The following is a 23,233-nucleotide window of genomic DNA, read 5'->3' on the forward strand; positions in this document are numbered from 1 at the left end:
ACCCTAAAAAGAGACATAGAAGAAGACCTCAGAAGATGGAAAGGTTTGGTGTTTTAAGAAAGATATATAGAAGAATGTTCTACTTGCCAACTTAAGGGAATGTGCCCTTCTGAATTAAACAAATTTCCATCATGTTTTTATAAAATTGCTTCATTGAATTCCAAAGAATTCACACAAGGCAGAGGTTAGAGGAAAGTATTTTAGTTCCAGTTTGGCCTCAGAAAAGTTTCTTGGCACCGATTCAATAGATTTTTTTTCATCACCAAAGTTAAGAATAAGAACTAAATGATGGTCAATGCTGGTAGTATTGATTTCTGTTGACTCATTACAACCTTGAATGCAAGACAGAAATATTTTCAGACCCATCACTCCCATTATCCTTCAGACCTGACTCTCTAGGTGCCATGTATTTGAAAACTCAAATAAAAAACAGGAGGACTGCTTCTCCTGTGAAATTCAAAACCTAATGCTCCCACAAAAGAAAGAGAAAAACAATGTTTTTATTGCTGGAGTAAGAATCATTTGTCACTCTATTTAATATCGTAACTAAAATTTTAAGTTTCAAGACAGGAAATAGTGCATTGAACTCTACTCATCATGGAGCTTTCCAGAGGCACTAGGAATCCTTCAACCCAGAGTCACAATCCATTGAATATTCTTTTGACTTTTATACAAAACAGAGACAACAAAACACAGGTCCTCATTTGACACATTTGGTACCATTTAAATAGAATTAAGCGACTATAAAACTATAACCAGAAAAGGAAATAAAGTCAATGACAGATATGAAAAGCTTCTAAGCAAATCACTTGCACCATTCAGTCCCAGCCATGTTATTATTAAAACTTTTTGTGAATTCATCCCTTTAAAATTCTTAATTGTCAAATAAAAATTGGGTAAGTTTATGGTAGGCAACATGATATTTTCAAATATGCCTGCATTGTAGAGTGGTTAAACCAAGCTATTTAGCATATGCATCACCTCCGATGCTTTTCTCTGTGTGTGGCAACAATACTCAAAATCTTCTTTCTTAGTTTTTGTCAAGAATATAATATATTATAATTAAGCTATATTCACCACTTGTATGATAGTTCTCTTACAGTTATTCTTTTTGTCTTCCTAAAATTTTCTATCCTTTGACCAATAACTCCCCAGTCAGCTCTCAGGAGCCACCACTGTACTCTCTGCTTCTATGAGTTTGACTTTTTTGGATTAAAAAAAAAAAGTGGATTCATTCCACTTATAAGTGAAACACTGCAGTATTTGTGTTTCTGTGCCTGGCTCATTTTACTTGAATTAATAACCTTCTGGTTTACCTACATTGTTACAAATGACAAAATTCCTTTCTTTTGTTTTTAATACTGAATAGTATCCCATCGTGTGTGTGTGTGTGTGTGTGTGTGTGTGTGTGTGTGTGTGTTGCATTTTCTTTATCCATTCACCTATTGGGTTCATATTTTGGCTATTATTAAATGTTGCAATGAACATGGGAGTGCAGGTGTCTGTTTGACATATTGATTTTATTTCCTTTGAATACACCTACTAATGGGATAAGTAGATCATATGCTAGATCTATTTTTAAATTTTTGAGGTGCCTCCACATTTTCCCATAATGACTGTAATAATTTATATTTTCACCAATAGTGTGCAAGGGTTCCCTTTTCTCTATACCCTTGCCAATACTTTTCATCCTTTATCTTTTTTATCATAGTCATTCTAACAGGTATGAGGTGATATTTCTTTATGATTTTAATAGGTGTATCACTTCACATAATTAGTGATGTTGAGCATATTTTAATATACTTGGTAATATAGTTGGCCATTTGTATGTCTTTTTTTTTTTTTAGAAATATCTATTCAGGTCTTTTGCTTGTTTTTAATTAGGTTGTTTTCTTTCTATTGAGTTGTTTGAGCTCCTTATTAGATGTATGGTTTACAAGTGTTTTCCCCCATTCTGTTTTGACAGTGGACATCCCTGTGTTATTCTAAACCTTTTAGGAAAAGCTTTCAACTTTTAACCATTGAGCATTATGTTAGCTGTGGGCTTGTCATATATACTCTCCATTATATTGAGGTACAGTCATTCTACTCCTAACTTGAGAGTATTTATCATGAAAGGATTTTGAATATTGTCGAATGCCTTTTCTGTGTATACTGAGATGATCATATGACTTTTGTCCTTTATTCTATTAATATGCTGTATCATGTTGTTCCATATATTGAACTGTTCCTCTGTCTCAGGAATAAGTCCCACTTGAGCATGGTGGAACTTTAATACGCTTTCAAATTCAGGTTGCTAATATTTTGTTGAGGACTTTTACAACTGTATTCATCAGGATTATTGGCCCCTACTTTTCTAATAATGTCTTTGTATGGTTTTGATGTGAGGATAATGCTAGTTTGATTTTTTTTGGAAGAGTTTAAGAAGGACTGTTCTTGATTCTTCCTTAAGTGTTTGGTAGATTTTAACAGTGAAGCCATCCAGTCCTCCGCTTTTCTTTTATAGGAGACTTTTCATTATTGAGTAAATTTCCTTATTCATCATTTGTTCAGATTTTCTATTTTGTTATGATTCAGTCTTTGTAGGCACTGTGTTTCTTAAATTCATCTTGATCACAAATACAGTAATGTAACTAATAAAATTATATTAACAATAATGCTAATACACCACAACATAATTTTAGTTTTCATTGCCTATTCATATATTAAAATTTACATTAAAAATTCAAGAAAAAACCATTGCAGAGCAGAGTTGGTAAATTATGTGTTTACAGTGTCTGTAAAGATTGTCAAATGACCTCGTGGAATATAACCTGCTGTAAAGATTGTCAGATGACCTCGTGGAATATAACCTAGCATCCTGATTGTGAAGTTCTGCCTTTCAAGTTATCATATTTTGATTATTATAGTCACAGTTATAGGTTGCTAAAATGATTATCAGTTTTTATGGTATGGCATCCTTTTAAATAATGGCAGGGTATTTTGTGATTTAATTTAGATTAAGACATCTAGAACTGGTATGTTTCATATTTTAGATCATATTAGTGAAGACTAATAGGATTAGGCTCCCAATGAAAGCATAAGAAAGAGACCACACTAATTCAATAAAATGTCATAATATATTCCAGAACATCCCTACCTGCAACTTTGTGCATTTCCCACTAACTCCTGTCCTAACTGTGAATGTCCTGTAATGAGATTTGGGAGAGTTCTGCAGCTCTTCTCCATTAGAGAGATGGGGGTGGGGCTGGGAGGCAAATTGCTGGGCCTGAGCAATATGTTGTCTCCCTTTGCCAAAGGGAAGATGAAGTCGTTGGGAGGCAGGAGGAATACAGCTCAGACACACATAACACCCAAGTCTAATGCTGGCTTAGGTGGGTTTCAGTTAAACACTCATGAATTATCAGAAGGTACAGTTTGGTAACCACACTTTTTAAAATGTATTAAAATGGTGCATAATTTTTAAGTATCACCTAATAAACAAGGTACATTTATTCAGTAAATAAATAGCTAAAGCCAAACAACATTTGATCCATTTTTATATTTCTGCAACTTAACATAGTCTCTGACATTAATGATTTTTAATAAGTACGTGTTTGATGGCACTACAAATTCAATTTCTATGGGAATACACATATTGTCTTGAATAATTATTCAAGGAAATTCATCATGTATTGCTGATTAGTTTAGAATAATATCCTAGGAAAATGCTATTTGTGGGTGCCTGATCACTATTATAAAATTAAAGGTATACTAAATATAAGTAATCAATGTCATTTAGTAGGTTTTATTGCCATATCCATGTATGGCCTCACAAAGATCCACTCAGAAGGTGGCATTTACATCTGGATTTCTATATTCATTTGAAACTCCCTGTTAACAAGTGTATGCTCAGACTCATTATAAGACTTCTTGCTATAACATGCTAATTACTTTCCTGCACTCTAGCTCCCAAACCACAATGAATCATATTATGAAAGCAAATCACTGAAAACTTCAAACAGCATGCGTCTTTGAGATGCCACTATTAAGGGAAACATAATGATGGGGAATCTTTGATGTTATCAGATGTGATGGAAACTACACATTTGTATTTGTGTAAATCCTGTAGACTGAAGCATTTCCCCTACCCTTAAATAACCTGAAACCAATTTCAAGTTCCCAAATGCTCTTCAAAGCAGCCTGCCTTGGAAGTAATGCTGATGGCATTTCATATTTCAAGAAAGCTTGCTTTTTCCATCTCAGGACTTCAAGCAGATTTGAAATTTTACTTTCAAAGAGAAAAGATATTACCTGCTTTTACCCAAACCACTAGCCCTGGTTTGATGATGAGCAAAATGTCATAGGTAATGAACTTATCTATGGTAGTAAAACTATGGTATGTAACCTTGTAGCTCAGAGTCTGAATACTGCAGCCGATTCCAGGGAATTCTGAACTGATACTTCATGGTGCCATTCTTTCTTGTTCTTGTGTTGTTGACCAAAAGTTGGAATGTAAACTTTGGAACATGTAACAGAATAACTGTACACAACTGTAATTAGTCCACCTCCTCCTGAATGGGGTGTCTGTGGAGCTGAAGACAAAAAATGGTGTGTGCTTGATTCCAGCCCCCACAGGGAGCCCAGACCACACAATTCAGAACATTCATACTATGAATAGCTCCTGTAGCAGGAGGGTCCGTCTGTGGCTTCTTAAAAGGCTTCAGATTTGTGGTCAGTAGAAACATCCATGAGCCTATTTGGGCTAAAGGATACAGTGGACCTAGTGAAGTTCCACTAGCATTTAATTAGGTTTCCTGTAATTGCTTTAAGTAAAAGTGGGGAATGAAATCTGAGGTATCCTCTTGGGACACAAAATATTTGTATGTGGTTTTAATATCCTGAGCCCATTTGTTGATGCTCTGAATTTTAGAAAGAGCCATTATAGTTTGAAGGAAATATACACAGCAGGTTTATCAGCCCTTTGGTAACTGTAAATTGGAAGAGTTGTGTTTCCACAACTGAATTTCTGCATGAGGAGGGAATGTATAAAGAATTTCTATATTCATTTGAATATAGAAAAGCATTAAACACCAGAGTGAAGAAGAAGAAAACAGGAGGAGATGGGGTTGGGAGAGAGGTTGCATTCCATCTATCCAAAGACACAAATTTCTAGATATTAGAAAAATGAGAAAAATTATAGTAAGATCAGAAAAACAGGAGGCCTGAGCAGAGCCAGGAAAGAGGGTCGAAAGTAATGCTATTCACTGATAGTTTGGGATTTTTGCTGTGAAGATTATTATATCAGTTGGACATTGGCTAAAATAATGCACTGGCTTTTCAGACAGGGCTGAAGGGTTGCATTATAGCAGTTACTTGAAATTTCTTTTTAAACTGGTCATTGTATAAACATGATAGGATTACTAATTTCAAAACTTTAAGATATTTTTTAAATATATTCAGTAAACTTTTGACAATGGATCTCATCCTTTCTTATGATTCTAAAACCCACTTTCCTGGTCCTCAATCCAATCGAGAGGATCTTTAGTGGACCTAAGAGCCTACTAGTTCCCATGACTCAAGCCCTCTCAGCTCTTAATAGAAAATATTGTTCACTCCTCTGGGGGACAGTACCTGCTTCCACTGGGTGGTTGTTAGTTTCCTGAGTACTCTCACTCATTTGAGTATTTCTTAGGTGTTACAGAGAAATTTCTGGAATTTCTTTTTAGGGGTTTCCCAAAGGCATACTCTCTCCTGTCACCTATGATCAACATTACAAAAAAATTATTACTTTTTGGAACTTGTTAAACTCCAAGGAATTGAATAAATAAATATACACACACTGACATACATATACACACATGCACAATATCACAATATACACATGCACTCACACACATGTATACACAGACACATGATATGATATCATATGATACATATAAGATGTATATATGTGTATATATATATATATATATATATATATATATACACACACACACACACACACATACACACACACACATATATTCCTCTCTGGTCATGACATCTACTTGCTTAAAACACTTCAATGATTTCCATGGCTTTTAGGAAGAAATCCAAAATTTTAAGCACTGTGTACACACAGAATGATTCCCAAACTTAGCATGTATCAGAATTACACTTGGTGTAAGTTGTTAAAAGCCTACTGATTGCTGGGCCTTACTCTCTAAGTTTCCTATTCACTAAGTCTGGAGTAAGGTCTGAAAATTTGCATTTCTAACAGGACCCCAGGTGAAACTGACGACACTGTCATAGGAGTCACTTTTTGAGAATCATTGGACCACAAGAATAATGAATTAGACTCTTTCTTTTGTCTAGTTTCATCTCCTATTATTCTCCATATCCAGTGCTTACAGTGCTCAGAGACATTTTGGGCTCTCAGTCTCCTAAATATATTTCTTATCTCCTTATGTTCTTTTGTTTCTTTATTTTTAAATTTTGAGAAAGAGTCTCATTAAGTTGCTGAGGCTGGCCTCAAACTTGTGATCCTCCTGCCGCTGCCTCCTGAGTTGCTAGGATTACAGGCATGTGTTTCCACCCTGGGCTCTCACTATATAATGCTACCAAGATAGCTCACATTGGTTCAGTCTTTCATGCTAGATTGAACTTCTTTGTTACTTTCTCTCATCCCTATAGCTCGCCTTTGCAGCACTAAAAACAATTATTCTTAAATAGTAAATAGTATACCCCATTGTTAATATGAGTAATTAGAATTTCTTTGTGCTCAGTACAATATCTTTTATGTAACTGACAATAGATACTTATTCAATGAATAAATAAATATAAAGTAAATAGTGCAAAGAGATTTATTTAATCATTCTTATGTGTGCCCTTACTTGGCTCAAAACAAGTTCTCCTACTCCCTGGATATTCTGCTAGTTATCTCAATGGACACTCCATTCTGAAAATATGTGTATTCCATTTCCAGGAGAACTGAAAGTTCCCCAATACAATGTTCAGTTAATCCATTTTACTCACTGCAAAAATGAGCATTGCAGAATGATTCTCTGTAACAATCTTGATAGCTAAAGATATATATCCTTGAAATGATAATCCCAGATTCTTAGTTCAATTTTTGTTATCCAAGATTACATAAGGCTGTGAAATAAATTGCAATTATTTCAGCATTTTGGCTGAAGGACTTTAACAGGATTTTAGTTACATTGCAATTACAATGCATCAGGTAGACTTTCAAGATATCTTGCATGAAAACCCTAAAGGCATATATTCTTTGATTAGGATATTAGAGGTATGTTAACTGAAGTATTTCTTTCACAAAAAAATAATGGGCTATTATAATTGAAACACAACTATTAAAGTAATTGAATTGTTAAATTAGCACCACAAAGATTATAGATTTACGTTGTTCTCTCTCATTTCTTGTGAGGAGTTGGAAGACTGTGTATAGCACCTGGGCATCCTAGCCACATTTTAATTGAGGTACAGTCCTTAGATGTGAAATCTGAGTTCACGCCTCAGTAAACGGAGGGCTATAACTTGGTGGGGGATGAATTTTAGCAAGCTCTCTGGGGAAATCCATTATTTTGTAGGGTGATGGACTCATTCCGCTTTCATCTTCAGATGAATCCAGAAGATTTGAAATAGCAAATAAGAGAATGAAAAAGTAGTTAAATAAAGCTACAGGAGCCAGCTGAAAAACCAGAGATGAGAGGCAACATCTGGATGTTGGCATTTGGCAACAAGAAGGATCATTGGGGAGAAAAATATGTGTTTCATATTTCATTGGTACAGGTCTTCTCTTGACTTGACCCTCCCTTTCTCTTCTCAGGTCTCATTGTCCGGGAAGTGAGCATTGAGATTTCACGTCAGCAAGTGGAAGAACTGTTTGGGCCTGAAGACTACTGGTGCCAGTGTGTGGCCTGGAGCTCAGCAGGCACCACGAAGAGTCGGAAGGCTTATGTGCGCATCGCATGTGAGTCACTGCACACACACACACACACACACACACACACACGCTGGGTTTCAAAAACTATGGAAATATCAGAAAGTTTAGACCACAACTGGATCTAGTGTCTCTGATCAAAATCCCTGGTGAAAAAATTGCTGCAGATTTCTTCATTTGAGCTATACATCCCTCTGAAGTTCCTGAGATATCTTTTTTTTTTTCCAGGTAGTGAGTAGTTTTCCTTTAGAGATGTGAAAGAATTCTTCCTACTTTCAAAAGATTCTTATTTTGTTTTAATCTTGTAGCAATTAGGCTATAGGAGAACCAAGTATATTCCTTTTATGAATTGATTTAAAACTGTATTGAGCAGTGTCCTTATTGGAAATAAAGACTGCCCAAATCAAGCTTCTCTGTTTATCTAGGAACTGTTGTCGTGCCTTAGAACACAGCCTTGTTTTCCAAATTGTGTTCATTTCTAGAATAGCCATGTTCAGGAAAAGTGCCTCAGGGGAAAAAAAGGGTTCTATAATCAAATAAATGTGAGAATTATATTCTTTGACAAAATTAAATGGTTTATTCATTGTAAAATTTCTCAGATTTGTGGATATGCTAATAGGCACATTATCCCCAAGAGAGACCAAGCACCTGCAGAACCCTCTCTCCCTGAGTACTCTACTGCTGGAGCAGCATGAGTGTTGCTAGACCGTCTTAAGGTCCATTGAAATTCACATGCTTTATTTTTTGAACCTCTTTAAATGGCTGAAACTTACTGAATTCTCTGTTGTGGCAGGTGTCAATAAGACATCCGCTGTGTCAGTAAGTCACATTGGTGCTCTCAGGTGTATGCCCATCTCTTGCTTCCCTTCATTCAACTTGATCTGGATCTGGACCATTACAGACACTTCCCCTTAGTCTCCATGGCTAAGTCTTTTCCCTGTTCTAGTCCTTCTTCCATGTTACCACAAACACAGTCTTCCTGAAACTTAGGTCTCAATCTTGCTTCTACCCTTGCTTAAAATGTTTCAGGGACATTTAAAGTCAAAATTTCTTGTTAAAATACCAGAGGCCAGTGCCTTAAAAACCAGAAATTAACTTTCTCACAATTCTGGAGATCAAGGTGTTAACAGGTTTGCTTTCTCCTGAGGCCTTTCTGGGATTTGCAGATGGCCACCTTTTCACTGAGTCCTCACATGGTCACTCTCTCTCTCTCTCTCTGTGTACACATCCCTTGTGTCTCTCTGAGAGTCCAAACTTCCTTTCCTTATAATGATAGCCATCAGATTGGATTCAAGCCCAGTATAACTGTTTTATTTTAAATAACTCACCTCTTTAAAGCCCTTATTTACAAATATCAAAGGGTTCTATAATCAAATAAATGTGAGAAATATATTCTTTGACAAAGTTAAAGTGGTTTTAGTATAAGAGGTTTAGTATAAAATTCTGAGATACTAATGGTTAGAGATTCAACGTAAGCATTGGGAGCAGGGAGATACAGTTCAGCTCATAACCACCACATTTCATGATTTCCATATCCATGCTATGTTTCAAGCTCTGACCACAAAGGATTTCTAAACGTTAGTCACACCAGATTAGAAATGTTTTAATCTCCATGCCTTTGGACTGTTGCTTATGCCTAAAGAATTTCACCCTCATCTTAGTTTCTATTATACTTTTTTAAATTAATGTATTTGACAAACATTCAGTGAGGATTTACTCAGTTCTGGGACAATTATAGGTATTAGGGATGGTTGGGGAAGCCAAACATATAATCATGGTTGCCCTCGTGGTACTTGTCTTCTGGTGAGGAAATGCAACCTCTGTATAAAATAAATAATAGCCAGTTAAGGAGCAGCTAGTATGTGCTGTAAAGAAAAATAAAGCAGGAAAATGGAATGTGTAGTCAGGGTGAAGGTGGTCAGGGAAAATTTCCTGAATAAGCTGATGGTTGAGTCAATCTGCCTGCAGGAAAAGGGCCAGGTGAGGACTCAGCTGACCAACCGAGCAGCAAGGGATTTGATTACAGACCTCTGAGGCTGGCACATGCAGCACAGCATCATCCAGGCAATGTGGTTAGCCATAGAGGCCAAAACAGCCTTCGTGATGGGAGAGTCCTGAAGGTCTGAGAAAAGTAAGACTGGAGGGTAAAGACAGAGAGGGGTGTGTGGAGATGTGGGACTGGGTAGGTGCTGTGACATCTTGGTTTTTAGAATAAATGTTTAGAATCTTTTCTGCAGAGGAACTGTATCTGACTTCATTGGGAGAATCACCTAAGGGCTGATGAGAAGAGACCTGGAGGGGCTACAAGTGTAGAAACAGGAAGAGGGCTGCAGCTAGGAGCTATGTTGGGCAGGCCCAAAACAGAAGCAGGGATGGAGTGCTGAGAGCAAGATTCTAGACACATTTAATGAGTTTAGAAGAACTTTTGGAGAGTTAGGATGTGAGAGGAAGAGAAGAAAGAATAGTTCAAGAGACCTGAGCCTTTTGAAGAATTTCTATCACGTGTCCCTGGTGAAACCATTCCTGTTCCATGCATGGAGGATAGACATTCCTCTCTATATATTTTCAGAGCAGTTTGTTATACTTTTCATCTAGGGATTGCCACATTTTAATTATATTCATTTGTTGTAATGTTTGTATTTCATTCCAATAACTTCCTTGAGATCAAGTGTTCGTTTTACTTTATGTCTTCAAGTCTTAGAATAATGCCTAGAAAACCCTAGATGCTTAATAAATGTTTTTGAAATAAAACCACTATAAACCACAAGGAATTCCCTATGAAGTTTATTGAAATGCTGTACATTAATCTTTCCTCTTCGAATATGTCTAAAGAGATTTGCTCTTTGTCTCAAGTGGATTCTCCGTGAAATAGACTGTGAGACGGAGACATACTTGCAGAAAATGTATTGAAGAGCACTCTTAGGAACAATAGTCTAAGGATATCAGGATGTTAAGTGGAGGAATGGAGTCAATAGGATTGGGCAGAAGGAGAAATTGAACTTCAGTGCAAATCCAACAATGGCTAACCTATAGGAAGGTGTGGAGCACCAGTAGCCACATGGAATTGGCCCACCTGGAGGCTGAGGCCTTAGACGGATTAGTCAGTGGATGTGGGCTCCTCATGTACTGCCTACCCCAACAGCGAGTGTGACCTAGAACCAAGCAGCCTTCTTCCAAGAGAAAGATGGAGAGTTGGCAACACCAACATTGCCAATAGGGAGGGGACAGGCCTGAAAGGGGATCTAGGGGGAATATCACCACATCCCCTATAATCTTTTTCCACAAATCTCTGAAGAATTGGTGTTATTATTATAAGAAAGAAATATGTCTTTAATCATTTTTATAAAGAAACAAAAAACTAATTGTTTTGGTTGAAGATTTAAATGAATTCAAAATCAGCTCGAATTATAATCAAAAGAGGCACAATGATAAAAAAGTTTACCTTTATCTTTCATTTATATGTATATCAAGCACAATAAATATTTAAAATTGGAGTCTATTCTCTATACTAAATTATTGACTTGCCTAAAGCTGAAATTTAAGGGCTGCATAATTTCAAATGCTGGATTTCTATTTAATAAGCTTTCAATTTGATTTGATTTTTAGAGAAGATTGTGGTGCCAATTTTACATATATATGTAAATAATATTGGTATACACATCCTATTTTTCCATGTAAAAATTAGGTATATAAATACAACCCACCCCCATCTTTCTATACAACATATTCTGCAAACCTAGCTACTTAATTCATGGCTTTTAATTGTTATTTGACATTTTCCAATTATAAGAAACTAAACTCTAGGAAGAGATTAATTGATCCATAGCACCTTTTCCCTCCTATAAGAATACTTAACGGTGGTTTACCTAAAACTTCATAATTAACAGAACTCCTGTGTGTGGCCAGGGAACACCACCCAACATGTGATGAATTGTTCGTATCGATATATATCATGTGAAGAAACAAAACAGGTGAGGTTACAGGTTCTCTCTGTCAAGGCTGCTCCCTACCAAGCAGGCCTTGCTAATCCATGCATGTCAATTTTCTAGTCTTCATTGCCTCAAATGAGCCGTGTGTGCTTTGCCTAGTAACACTTGACAGATGGCCATCGCATGAAGTGCAATTAAAGTTTAAATTTAATTCACAGGTGAAGATAGCCACAATGCTAGGGTTAAATAAGTACAATGACTTCTCACCTAATTAGATTTATGCTTATTAGGTATACTGTAATGGGTCCATCATTCTTTCTTGAAAAAGTTCTATTGTCAGAAGTTGATTAAGCAGAAGAGAACATTGACAAGTATTTGTTTGCCAAGAATATTCCATGCCATCAAACTATATGAGAGAAAAAAATAAGTTTGTGGGGCTGGGATTATGGCTCAGCAGTAGAGGGCTCGCCTTGCATGTGCAAGACCCTGGGTTCGATCCTCAGCACCACATAAAAATTGAATAAGTAAATAAAATAAAGTTATAAAAAAATAAGTTTGTGAAACAATCAGGGCAGAGGAAAAATACGGAAATTGGAAAGTTTGAATTCACTGAGAACATAGTGGGACTGCTCTACATGTTCTTCCAGATTTCCCAGGTGGCTGCTCTAGCTTCCCTGGCAGAGAGAGGTTTCTGCTGAGAAAGCTCAAGTGGATGCTGCAGTGACTAAGTAGAGCTCTTCTGGCAGCACCGCTGTGAGTGAGGAGGGTCTGTTTCTTCAAGTGTTTCTTGCTAAGGGCCAATGAGAGTATCTCAAAGTGTGAGGCACGCAGGAGAATGGCATAGGCAACATGTGAGCAAACACTTTCTTTAAGAACTGTTGTGGTTTCAATATTGCTGCTGCTGTGGATGTCGCTGGTGTTGATGCAGCAGTGGTATGGTCTTCTGGGGAGAGGGAGGGTGCTAAAAGGTGATAAAAGCAGCTAAGTGGAATGGCACTTAGCTGAGGCACATTGGCCTCAGGCCAGGTTGACTTATGTTCAGATCCAGCTTCCATCATGACTGGTGAGATGCTGATCAAGTTACTTAACCTCTCTGAGTCTTAGTTTCATCAACCATGAAATGAAAATGATAAAGCTATTTTAAGATTTAATGAGATAAACTTGTATAGCATATGGCACAATGCCAGGACACAAAAGCCAGCACTCAGTGAATGATAACACATGTTCATGATAACAAACATAACAATTTAAATGACCTGATATATTCATTTTGAAACTTTTCCATGCTAAACCAGCTTGAAAAACTAAAACTCTCTTCTTCCTTTACCTCCTTCACATCCTGGACCTGGGCTGTGAATCCTAGAGATGAAAATTCTTTTCTGATTCACACAACATTAGAATATAATGATTGCCCATGCCTGAGGATGGAAAAGCAGGTCATATGGTCACCCTCCTACAATTCATGAGTGAAAGTGGGATTTATGTGCACCAAGAATCCATCTCCCTGGAAATGGTGGGAGAGGTCCTCAGGATTCCTATTTATCATGTGTGCAAACCGATAAATCACAGCAAGCATCACAAAGGCCACTGGCTACTGAGGGCAGTCAGAAAGCTCCTGGAAAGAATTAAGGTGATCAAGGTGGCCCTTGCTACCCTCCTCTCACAGTTCATGCTGCCTTTTCTCTGTGATCAGAACCACCTTGTTAGCCACCTGAGTTGGGATCAGCCTTGAACATATTTGTGAATCCACAGTACTTAGCACGCTGTTCAGAATAACAGTGTCTAGTAGAAATATAATGCCAGCCACATGTGGCCTAAAATCTTGTAATAGCCACGCTTTGCAAAGTGAAAAGAAACAAATGAAATGAATTTTAATAATGTACTTCATTTATTTTAATATCTAAACAAGCATTATAACAAAATAACCAATATAAAGAAGCATTAATGAAATAGCTGATATTGTTTTTTCATACCAGTCTGAGATCGGGTATATGTACACTCACAGGACTTCTCAGTTCAAAGGAGCCTCAGGTTGGGTGCTGAAAGCCACATGTGGCTGGTGTTGAACAGATGGGCTCGAGGATATCAGAATGGCAATGGAAGTACTGTTCTGGTCACTTCTTACGTGTGAGCTCATCCAGTCCTTGAAACAACACTGTGCGATGGATGCTGTTATTATCCCGTTTTGTAGATGGAGGAAATTGAAAGCAAGTAGAGTAAATCCTGCTTGAGGTTACAGGGCTGGAATATGGAGAAGTGAGTCAGTCCAGGAGCCAAGCCCTGCTTTCAACCAACACGCTGGGTGCAAAGACAGGAGGAGGTGAGAAGGATGCTGGCTATCCCTGGAAGTGACTTATGACATTATAAAACGTTTTGTGGTACATTTCTAAGAGTGGACAAGAAGGAAAATGAGGTCATGAAGTAACAGGAAGTACTTCTATTTACAGTATAGAAGTAAAGAGGATCTTGGCTTCCTGCTTCTCTCCTTTTGCTTGGTCTGCTCTAAACACACCATTTCCTTATTTCTAAAAAGCAACCAACTATTCAGAAATAGAGGATCTTCTCCAACACTAAACCTGGGGTTCTCTTCCCCCTTTCATTCAGCTATCAGCTGAGCTATCACCTCTTCAGAGGGGTTGACCACCGTACTATGGTCCTAATCCCAAAACTGCTTTATTTTTCTTGACATTATTTGTTTACTTTCTCATTGACCATCTGCCCTACAAGAATACAAGCTTCCTGAGGACAGGCATGTTATTCTCTTCATCATCATATCCCCATTGCCTAAAAAGAATGCCTTGCAAGTGGCTGTTGCTAAATTAATGAAGACAATGAATAAGTGGCAACAAGTGGAGTAAAACTGAAAGCAACTAATGAGGCAAAGGGATGATGCTATGCAATGATAATCCTTTGTTCATTTGATAAAAATGGTTACTTTTTCAAGGAATGCAAGAACATCAGCTCAAGAGATTGCCTCTGTGCTCCCTTCCTCAAGCCCCCTTTCGCCTCTTGGACTTATTCATACACACCTTAGCCTTTATCAATGTGTAAGCTACTGTACAATTACATATTCACTATGTTCATGGTTTGTATTCTCTCTGTCCTCATCCCCTTAAAAACTAAGTTCCATGTGGGCAAAGATGTGTGTCTGATTTTTTTCATGATGAATTCAAAATGTTTAGAATGATGATTGACACAGTTCAGGTGCTCAATGCACATCCCAAAGGAGTAGGTGAAATAGGACTTCTACATTCAGGTTCTATATTCAGGTATCAGAATTAAGTGTGTGTGTGTGTGTGTGTGTGTGTGTGTGTGTGTTTGTGTGCGTGTGTGTGTGTGTGTGTGTGTGTGTGGTGAATTATTGTGATGGTTTATATATACATAAGTCCTAAGTTATGACCCTTACGTTACTTTTCGATTTTATACCTGTCTAAAATATTTGGCATAAAATAAAATTAATTATATGATTTAACCAAATAATATATTTATTTATGCTAAAGGTCATGCCATGAACAGTGTCTAGTAGCTGGGAATAGTGGTGTCTTAGAACTCAGCAGATTTCCTGACACTAGGATCAATGGCCTGTTTGCTAAGGTACACGTCTGAGTTGAGTCTAATCCCTTACACAACTGTTAAGCCCCCATTAATGCCCATTGTAAATAATAGAGGCTGAATTTTGAATCAGAATTAATTGCACTTTTTAAATAAGGGAGAAAATTTTAACATTAAGTTTCTGCTTATTTTGTATAGATCTTAATAGTTGTATGGTATTAAGAAGTGTGTAATGATATTTCTATTTCAAGATTTAGAACTGTAGCAAATACCTGATTGTGTCAGTCTATATTTTTCCAAACTTATTTACTTTTATATATGAGCAGAAGCTCCTGAGTTTCCTGAAGACCCCACAAATCCATGGGTATTTATAACCCATTTTTATTTTGAGATGCAGGGGACCATCTCATAGAATTCTGTCTCATAAAGTTATATTTTGGAAGAAATCATCTATCAATATGTTATAGGCAGGGCTGATAACCCACTGGACTAAAATGTGTCATTAAAGTATGTTTTATGCCATACGAAAAGGGAAGTTTATGGCTAAAATGCTTATTTGCAAAAATCTTGTCTGCTGTCATTGCATTCTTTCTTTGTACTCAGCGAAAAGAGCCTTAACTTTTTGGTATGTCAGGTTCCTCATCCATAAAGTCGGCATGTTCCTTATTATTTATCCCTAAGACATACCTTAAAAATATTGTGATGACATATAATCATTTTTTTCTGAAACTAAAGATGTAGTATGAATATAAAAGAGTGACTTACAGGGGGTGTTTTTTTTCTCCCTTTCCTCTGTAATGGATGTCATTTAGAGTTCTAGCTCTAAAATATTTATTGTTAAAAAAACCCTTTAGCAAGACTATCTGAATACAAATGTATTTGTCCTATAAATACCCCAAAGTCAAGAAATAAAGAAGAAGGGCTGAAACTCTTTTTCCCTCCTTCAGGAACTGTGTTCACTTGAGATTTCAGAGTTTATTTTTATTTTTTTATTTTATTTTATTTTTGAGATTTCTGAGTTTAAAAGATCTCAGTGCAGTGAGGGATAGACCTGGGCTCAGCTGAGGATGTTGCCAACATGACCCTCCTGCCAACATGCTGGCCTCTGTCCCTGGATGTGACTTATGACATTATGAAAGGTTTTGTGGTACATTTCTAAGAGTGGAAAAAACTTTAGCTTTTACAGAAGGGAAATGAGATCATGAAGTAACAGGAAAAACAAAAATCCATCATCTTCATCCTTTCTTCTTAAGAAGCCCTATGTGTCCGTGTAGCCAGCATCTTGGCTTGTGCACCACGCGCCTGACTGGCGATCCTGTTGTACATTAGCTGTTGTGATTCTCTCAAAAGGCCTGTGAGGTGGGCACTTATTACCCTTTTTGGATAAAGAACAAAGCAGAAGCATGGAAATATTAGGTAACTTGCCTAAGTAATCATTGAGAAATGATAACTCTGAATTTTAAGCAAATTCTTCTCTCTGCAGTCTAGTTCATTGCACAGAATAGCAGAAATGACTCTTAAACTTTTCCATCTAACCAAAGAGGTGACTGCATGTAGTTCATCTTGGTTGGTTGGTTGATTGGTTGTTGTTTATTTTATCACTCATAATATTTGAGATCAAAAGGCAAGTAGAAAAAAAGAAAATTTCATCTAATTTGTATGTACCTTGTATCCCTTGCATTTAAAAATACAATAAAAATTGACTAATATAATAATATTTTGTGATCTAAAAAAAATCCAGAAAAAAATCAGATATGCCTTTCCTGGAACAGAAAACATGACAAACATTTTAAGGTTCTATGGCATTAAGGTAGGTATTTTTCACTTTTAATAAGTACTCAAAGCTCTAAAGACTAATCTACTTCTCTTAAAATGTGCAGTACTGGTTGGTTCACAGCAGTTATTTCCCATTAATAGCTAAATTGGGTGATTTAAACATAAATTCTACTCTACTATGACAACATAATTAGTCCCTTCCATCATTATTAGTGAAAAGGTACATTTTTTTTTTCACTGTAAGAACACAGGTACTCATGTTTTATCTGAATTATTTTATTCACTAGAGGAACACTTTGAAAATACATTAAAACTTTTTTTAAAAAAATTAAAAATGTATTCTGTACCTCTGTTTATTGAACACGTAAAAATTTAATTGAAAAGTAATTTGAAAGTATGAAACTATGAATCATAGTAAAGCAGCTGTATTTGCTTAATGCAAGGTCAGGCCTGTGTCAGAAAGTATGTAAGATGGACAGCAGCAGAATGCTGTGACAAGGATCTCATCTAAGCACACAATTCTCCTAAATCTAGAGCTATTTTAGTAAGACAGGTTCAAATTTTGGAGGCAAGAAACTTAATTCTGATACTTGCGTTTGCCCTCTTCAGTCAAAATTTAATAAGTAAGTAAATAAATAAATAAATATCAGTACAACATGAACTGGAAACACTTGACAACTATACTGAATTTGGTGACAGGATATATTAGGTATTTAGAGAGGATTTTTTTTTAATGTAACTGCACTGTCCCAAGTGAGGTTTTTGTTGTTGTTGTTGTTGTTTTTGGTTTTCTTTTTTGGGGGGTGGGGTTACCAGAGATTGAACTCAGGGGCACTGAAACACTGAGCCACATCCCCAGCCCTTTTTTGTATTTTATTTAGAGACAAGGTCTCACTGAGTTGCTTAGTGCCTTGCCATTGCTGAGGCTGGCTTTGAACTTACTATCCTCCCGCCTCAGCCTCTTGAGCTACTGGGATTACAGGTGAGCACCATTGCGCATGCCAAGTTTGTTATTTAGTCTTCACAATAACATAAGCAATACAATCATCATTTTGTGTATACAGAAGGGAAAGCACTAAGCAGTGAACCAGGGCTAAACCCAGGCAGGATGGAGCTTGGGTTCATGCTTTTATCCACTGTAAAATGTTGAATTGTGGCCACAGTGCACAGGGCCGTGATCTCTGGAATAGTAAATGTTACTTTATTGGAAAAAGCATGTTTGTAGATGTGATTAAGATAAAGAGATCATCCTGAATTATCCAGAGGGACTCTAAATGCCATCAAGAGTGTTTTACAAGGTAAAGGCAGAGGTGAATTTGACACAGAAGTGAAGGCAGTGTAACTATGGAGGCGAATATGAGGGATGCAGCCACCAAGAGTCTGGAGCTAACAAATAGTATCTCTGAAAATCTCCAGAGCAGGCACAGCCCTGCTGCCCATGGTTGTGATCCAGTGAAACATTTCAAACTTTTGGCCTCTAGGACAGTGAAAGAATACAGTTCTGTTGTTTTAAGCCAGGAAATTTGTGGTCATTTCCACAGGACATGAATATAACCACAAAGCAACACTCATCCCCTAATACATCTACATCAAGGAGTCACCTACTCTAAATGGCTGGGCCACTTGAACAAGGGAGTTAACCTCTCCGAGTCCTGATTGTGTAATCTGTAAAGTGAGGGGACTGGATTATTCAAGTTGGAAGATCTTTTATAGTTCTGCTCCATAAGAGAAATTATAAAGGAGACTATCAGATTATTTTGGAAAATGAATTAAATTCAGCATTTATTAAGGAACTTCTATGCTGAATTCATGGAGACATATTTGTCCTCAAATTTGTCTAATTTTAAATTTTTCCCCAGATTTAAAACTTTAGTATTCAAGCCAGGTCTGGTGCATGCCTATAATCAGAGCGACTTGGGAGACTGGGACAGGAAGACCACAAGTTCAAGACCAGCCTCGGTAATTTAGCAAGACCATGTTTCAAATAAAAAAGGGCTGGGGATGTAGTTCAGTGTTAAAGCATTTCTGGTTTCAATTCCCGGAACCAAAAAACAATAGAAGATAAAACAAAATTTAGCATGCAATTGGTTGGTGATATATCTGATAAAAAGATGGCAGTAACTGTACCCACATGCTCCATACCAGGAAATTTTGTGCTGTGGACTCTATGTTGGGGATACATACTAACTCCAAACTCCTGCCTAGTTTTAGCCTCCTGGAGTCCAGTGTTGAGGAGGATCCTGAGGCTATGTTCAGACTCTGTGGTAAAGAATGTTTGTTTGTTTATTTATGGACATATGAGCTGGAAGTGAATACAGTGGTGCCACATATTTGCCCTTCCTACTCTGAAGAACAAGAGTTAAACACTGATCAAAATCACTTGACAGTTTCCTGCTATACCTACAAGAGCTGTAGGTTTTTATATGTAGCAACCATAGCAATGATGTTGGTTCAGGAAACAATGTAGGGGCATTTTTGTCCTATACAGTCATCAAGAATTAGAGAAATGATAAAAATAAATTGTATGGTTAAAAAAAAAAGAGAAATGATAACTTGTCTTTTCAGCCATCAAAGAACTTTTTGTTTTCCTGACTTACATTTATTTAAAATGTCACTAATCTTCTCAAGTTCATAATTGGTTTGCCTGACATTCTTTCTGAAAGTTGGTAAGGGAATATAAATTAATAATTACAAAATACTAATTCAGAAAATGTTATGCACGCAATCCTATTAACAACCAACCTTACCCACCAAAATCTCTTGGTCATCTTTTTGGGATATGTGTCTGAAATTTAAACCAGTGAAGCCTTGGGGAGAAGGCTTAGGGAATTGTTCAGAGATGGAAAAAGACCATAAGAAATATTAACTTCCATTACTTTGAGCATTGAACTTGCTAGACCAACAGTCTCAAAATGGCGGTCCACAGGCCCAGTAAGCTCCACAAATTTCTGTTTAGCACTCAAAATATTGCTCAAACAAAGATTCCAATAAATTCTTGAGTAGTTGGAAATATACATGATTAGAAAATAATTACACAGAAATTCATATTACCAATTTCTGCTCGCTACAAAAGAAGTGTATCTGTGGTCACAGAGGCTGCATTCTTCTAGAAAGCATGCAGCCAGACCTGAGTAGCAAGAGTAAAGAGGAAATGGATTGGTTTATTGTTATTTTTTTACCCACATCCTATTTAAATTTAGAACCTAACAGATAACCAAGGTGAGCATTCTGGAAACAAAAACATTCTTATTCCTAGCTTTGTACCATTTATGTTACCTTCATGTGAAGGTACATGTGAAGTTCAAGTCCTTTGATAGACAATGTCAACTCTCCCTGGTCACAAAAGTGAGCTCTGCCAAAGCTGTATAATTACTAGCAGGGACTGAAGGTAAACCAATTGGTGAGAGCTACTGTGTGAGCAGGTCTCCTCGGCTCCCCACAGCTTCCTGGGTTGCCTGCAGTGTTGAGCAGTGCCATGCATATCGTGGTGGTCTACAGTCCATCAAGTAATCGATCCATCCCTCAGTGGTTCTCAGATTTTCGTGCTGTGCATGAAACTTACAGGGCTTGTTAAATCTAGATTCTCAGGGCCCAACCTGAATATGAACTGTGCATTACTATCCAGCACAGCATGGTTCTCCTGGATTTCTCTTTATGAAACCTTACCTGCAATCATCAGTCCTCCCATATTGTAGTTGCTCTGTCTCATTCATTTTTGTTTGACCAATGAATAATAAAATAATGCTAAATATTTGTATGCCATATTGAAATTCACTATTACTATGGGAAAATAGGAGGTGGGGATTGCTATCTTTGGGTGCTCACTGTGTTCCAGGCATAAGCATTTTATAGGAGCTCCTTCCTTTGTATCCCTGTGGAATAGATACTTATTACTGTATGTATTAGTGTTCTCTAGAGGAACAAAGTCAACAGGAAGTATAATTATTAAAAGGGGGCTTATGTGACCAGAAGCTGGATAGTCCACAATGGCTGCCTGCAGGTTGGAGAGCTGGAAGAAACAGTAGCTGCAGTCCAAGAGGCTGAAGCCTCTTAAGAGGAATCAACTTGTGCTACCCTAGTCTGAGATCAAAGGCTTCTAAAGAATCAATGGCAGGGTCCTCTTTGGAAGAGTGAAAAGGCAAGAGTCCGATATCCTCAGACAATCACAGCAGCAATAAAGAACCTGTTCAAGAAGAATTGAACTTACATCTGTTGCTGCTTCCTTATTCTTCCAACTTTTATTCCATCCAAGCCATCATCCTATTGGTCACTGCTGCCCATGCTTAGGGAGGGTCTTCATTTCAGTTGGCTTTCCCACATGCCAGTCATTCCTAGACACACCCTCATTGACACACCCATAAGCCTATTCATCATCAGTCTCTCTTAATTCAATCAAGTTGACAATTTGAATTTACTGTTATAGTATATCCATTTTTTTAGCTGAAGAAACTAAAGCAAGGATACACAGATGTCAATTGGTAAAGTTAGGACCTGAACCCAGGTTTGTCTGCACTAAACCCTGCTCTTAGTCACAATGTTATTCTTCCTCCCAGGGTCTTTTCCTACAGTGACTTACAACGACCAAAAAATATATTGTTTATATCTTGATCCAAGGACAGGATACCCACCTTGTCACACACAAATACATGCAAATACACCTGCACACACTTAAACCTGTGCATAATATGTATATCTCAATAATTTCTGTTTATTCAATTTCAAATTTCTTAATACTGGCTTTTAATCTACTGAATAGATTTCATAGCCCTCCAAAGGGTCATGACAGAGTTTGAAAAACAGCAATAAATCTGAAATTCCACAAAACAATAAGGATTATTAGATACTATAGTTCATAGATCATATAGTCAAAATCCATAAGAGAGGGACATGTTGAAAATTTTTTTTTATATTTCTTTTTTTTATTGATTATTTAAAGCATTACATAGCTCATGATATATCATCTTTCATACATTTGACTCAAATTGTGTTTTGAACTCCCATTTTCACCCCAAATACAGATTGCAGAATCACATCTGTTACATATTCACATAATGCCATATTAGTGACTGTTGTATTCGGCTACCTTTCCTATCCCCTACTATCACCCCTCCCTTCCCCTCCCCTCCCATCTTCCCTCTCTACCTCCCCTGCTATTGTTCAATTCTCTCCCTTTTTGTCCCTCCCCCTTGCCCCTCAAAACCTCTTATAATTTTATGTATCATTGAAGGTCTTCTACTATTTCCATGTGCTTTCCCTTCTCTCTCCGTTTCTCTCCCCCCATTCGTCTTTGTTTACTGTAGTCTTTTCCTCATGCTCTTCCTTCCTGTTCTGTTCTTAGTTGTTCTCTTTATATCAAAGCAGACATTTGGCATTTGTTTTTTAGGGCTTGGCTAGCTTCGCTTAGCATAATCTGCTCTAATGCCATCCATTTCCCTGCAAATTCTATGATTTTGTCATTTCTTAGTGCTGCATAATACTCCATTGTGTATAGATGCCACATTTTTTTTATCCATTCATCTATTGAGGGGCATCTAGATTGGTTCCACAGTCTATCTATTGTGAATTGTGCCGCTATAATCATTGATGCAGCCGTATCCCTATAGAGCGCTTTTTTAAGGTCCTCAGGGAATAGTCCGAGAAGTGCTATAGCTGGGTCAAATGGTGGATCCATTCCCAGCTTTCTCAGGAATCTCCATACTGCTTTCCAAATTGGCCTCACCATTTTGCAGCCCCACCAGCAGTGTACAAGTGTACCCTTTTCCCCACATCCCCGCCAACACTTATTGTTGTTTGACTTCATAATGGCTGCCAATCTTACTGGAGTGAGATGGTATCTTAGGGTGGTTTTGATTTGCATTTCTCTGATTGCTAGAGATGGTGAGCATTTTTTCATGTACTTGTTGATTGATTGTATGTCCTCCTCTGAGAAGTGTCTGTTCAGGTCCTTGGCCCATTTGTTAATTGGGTTATTTGTTATCTTATTGTTTAATTTTTTGAGTTCTTTGTACATTCTGGATACTATCGGAGGTGTGGGGGGTAAAAATTTGTTCCCAGG

At 37.2% G+C, this 23,233-nt stretch overlaps 1 protein-coding gene across 2 annotated transcripts in view; it reads left to right on the forward strand.

Annotated features, from left to right (window-relative positions):
* The window catches only part of UNC5C (unc-5 netrin receptor C), a gene marked incomplete at its 3' end in the record, with an annotated part of 359,207 nt that overhangs the window by 228,005 nt on the left and 107,969 nt on the right, over nt 1-23,233 (forward strand). For both annotated transcript variants that reach the window (XM_081304710.1, XM_081304711.1), the window contains exon 3: nt 7,808-7,951. In XM_081304710.1, the coding sequence (XP_081160836.1) occupies nt 7,808-7,951 (144 nt within the window). The remainder of the gene's footprint in view (nt 1-7,807; nt 7,952-23,233) is intronic.

Source organism: Spermophilus citellus, assembly GCF_964194105.1.
Source record: "Spermophilus citellus genome assembly, chromosome: 8".
NCBI lineage: Eukaryota > Metazoa > Chordata > Mammalia > Rodentia > Sciuridae > Spermophilus > Spermophilus citellus.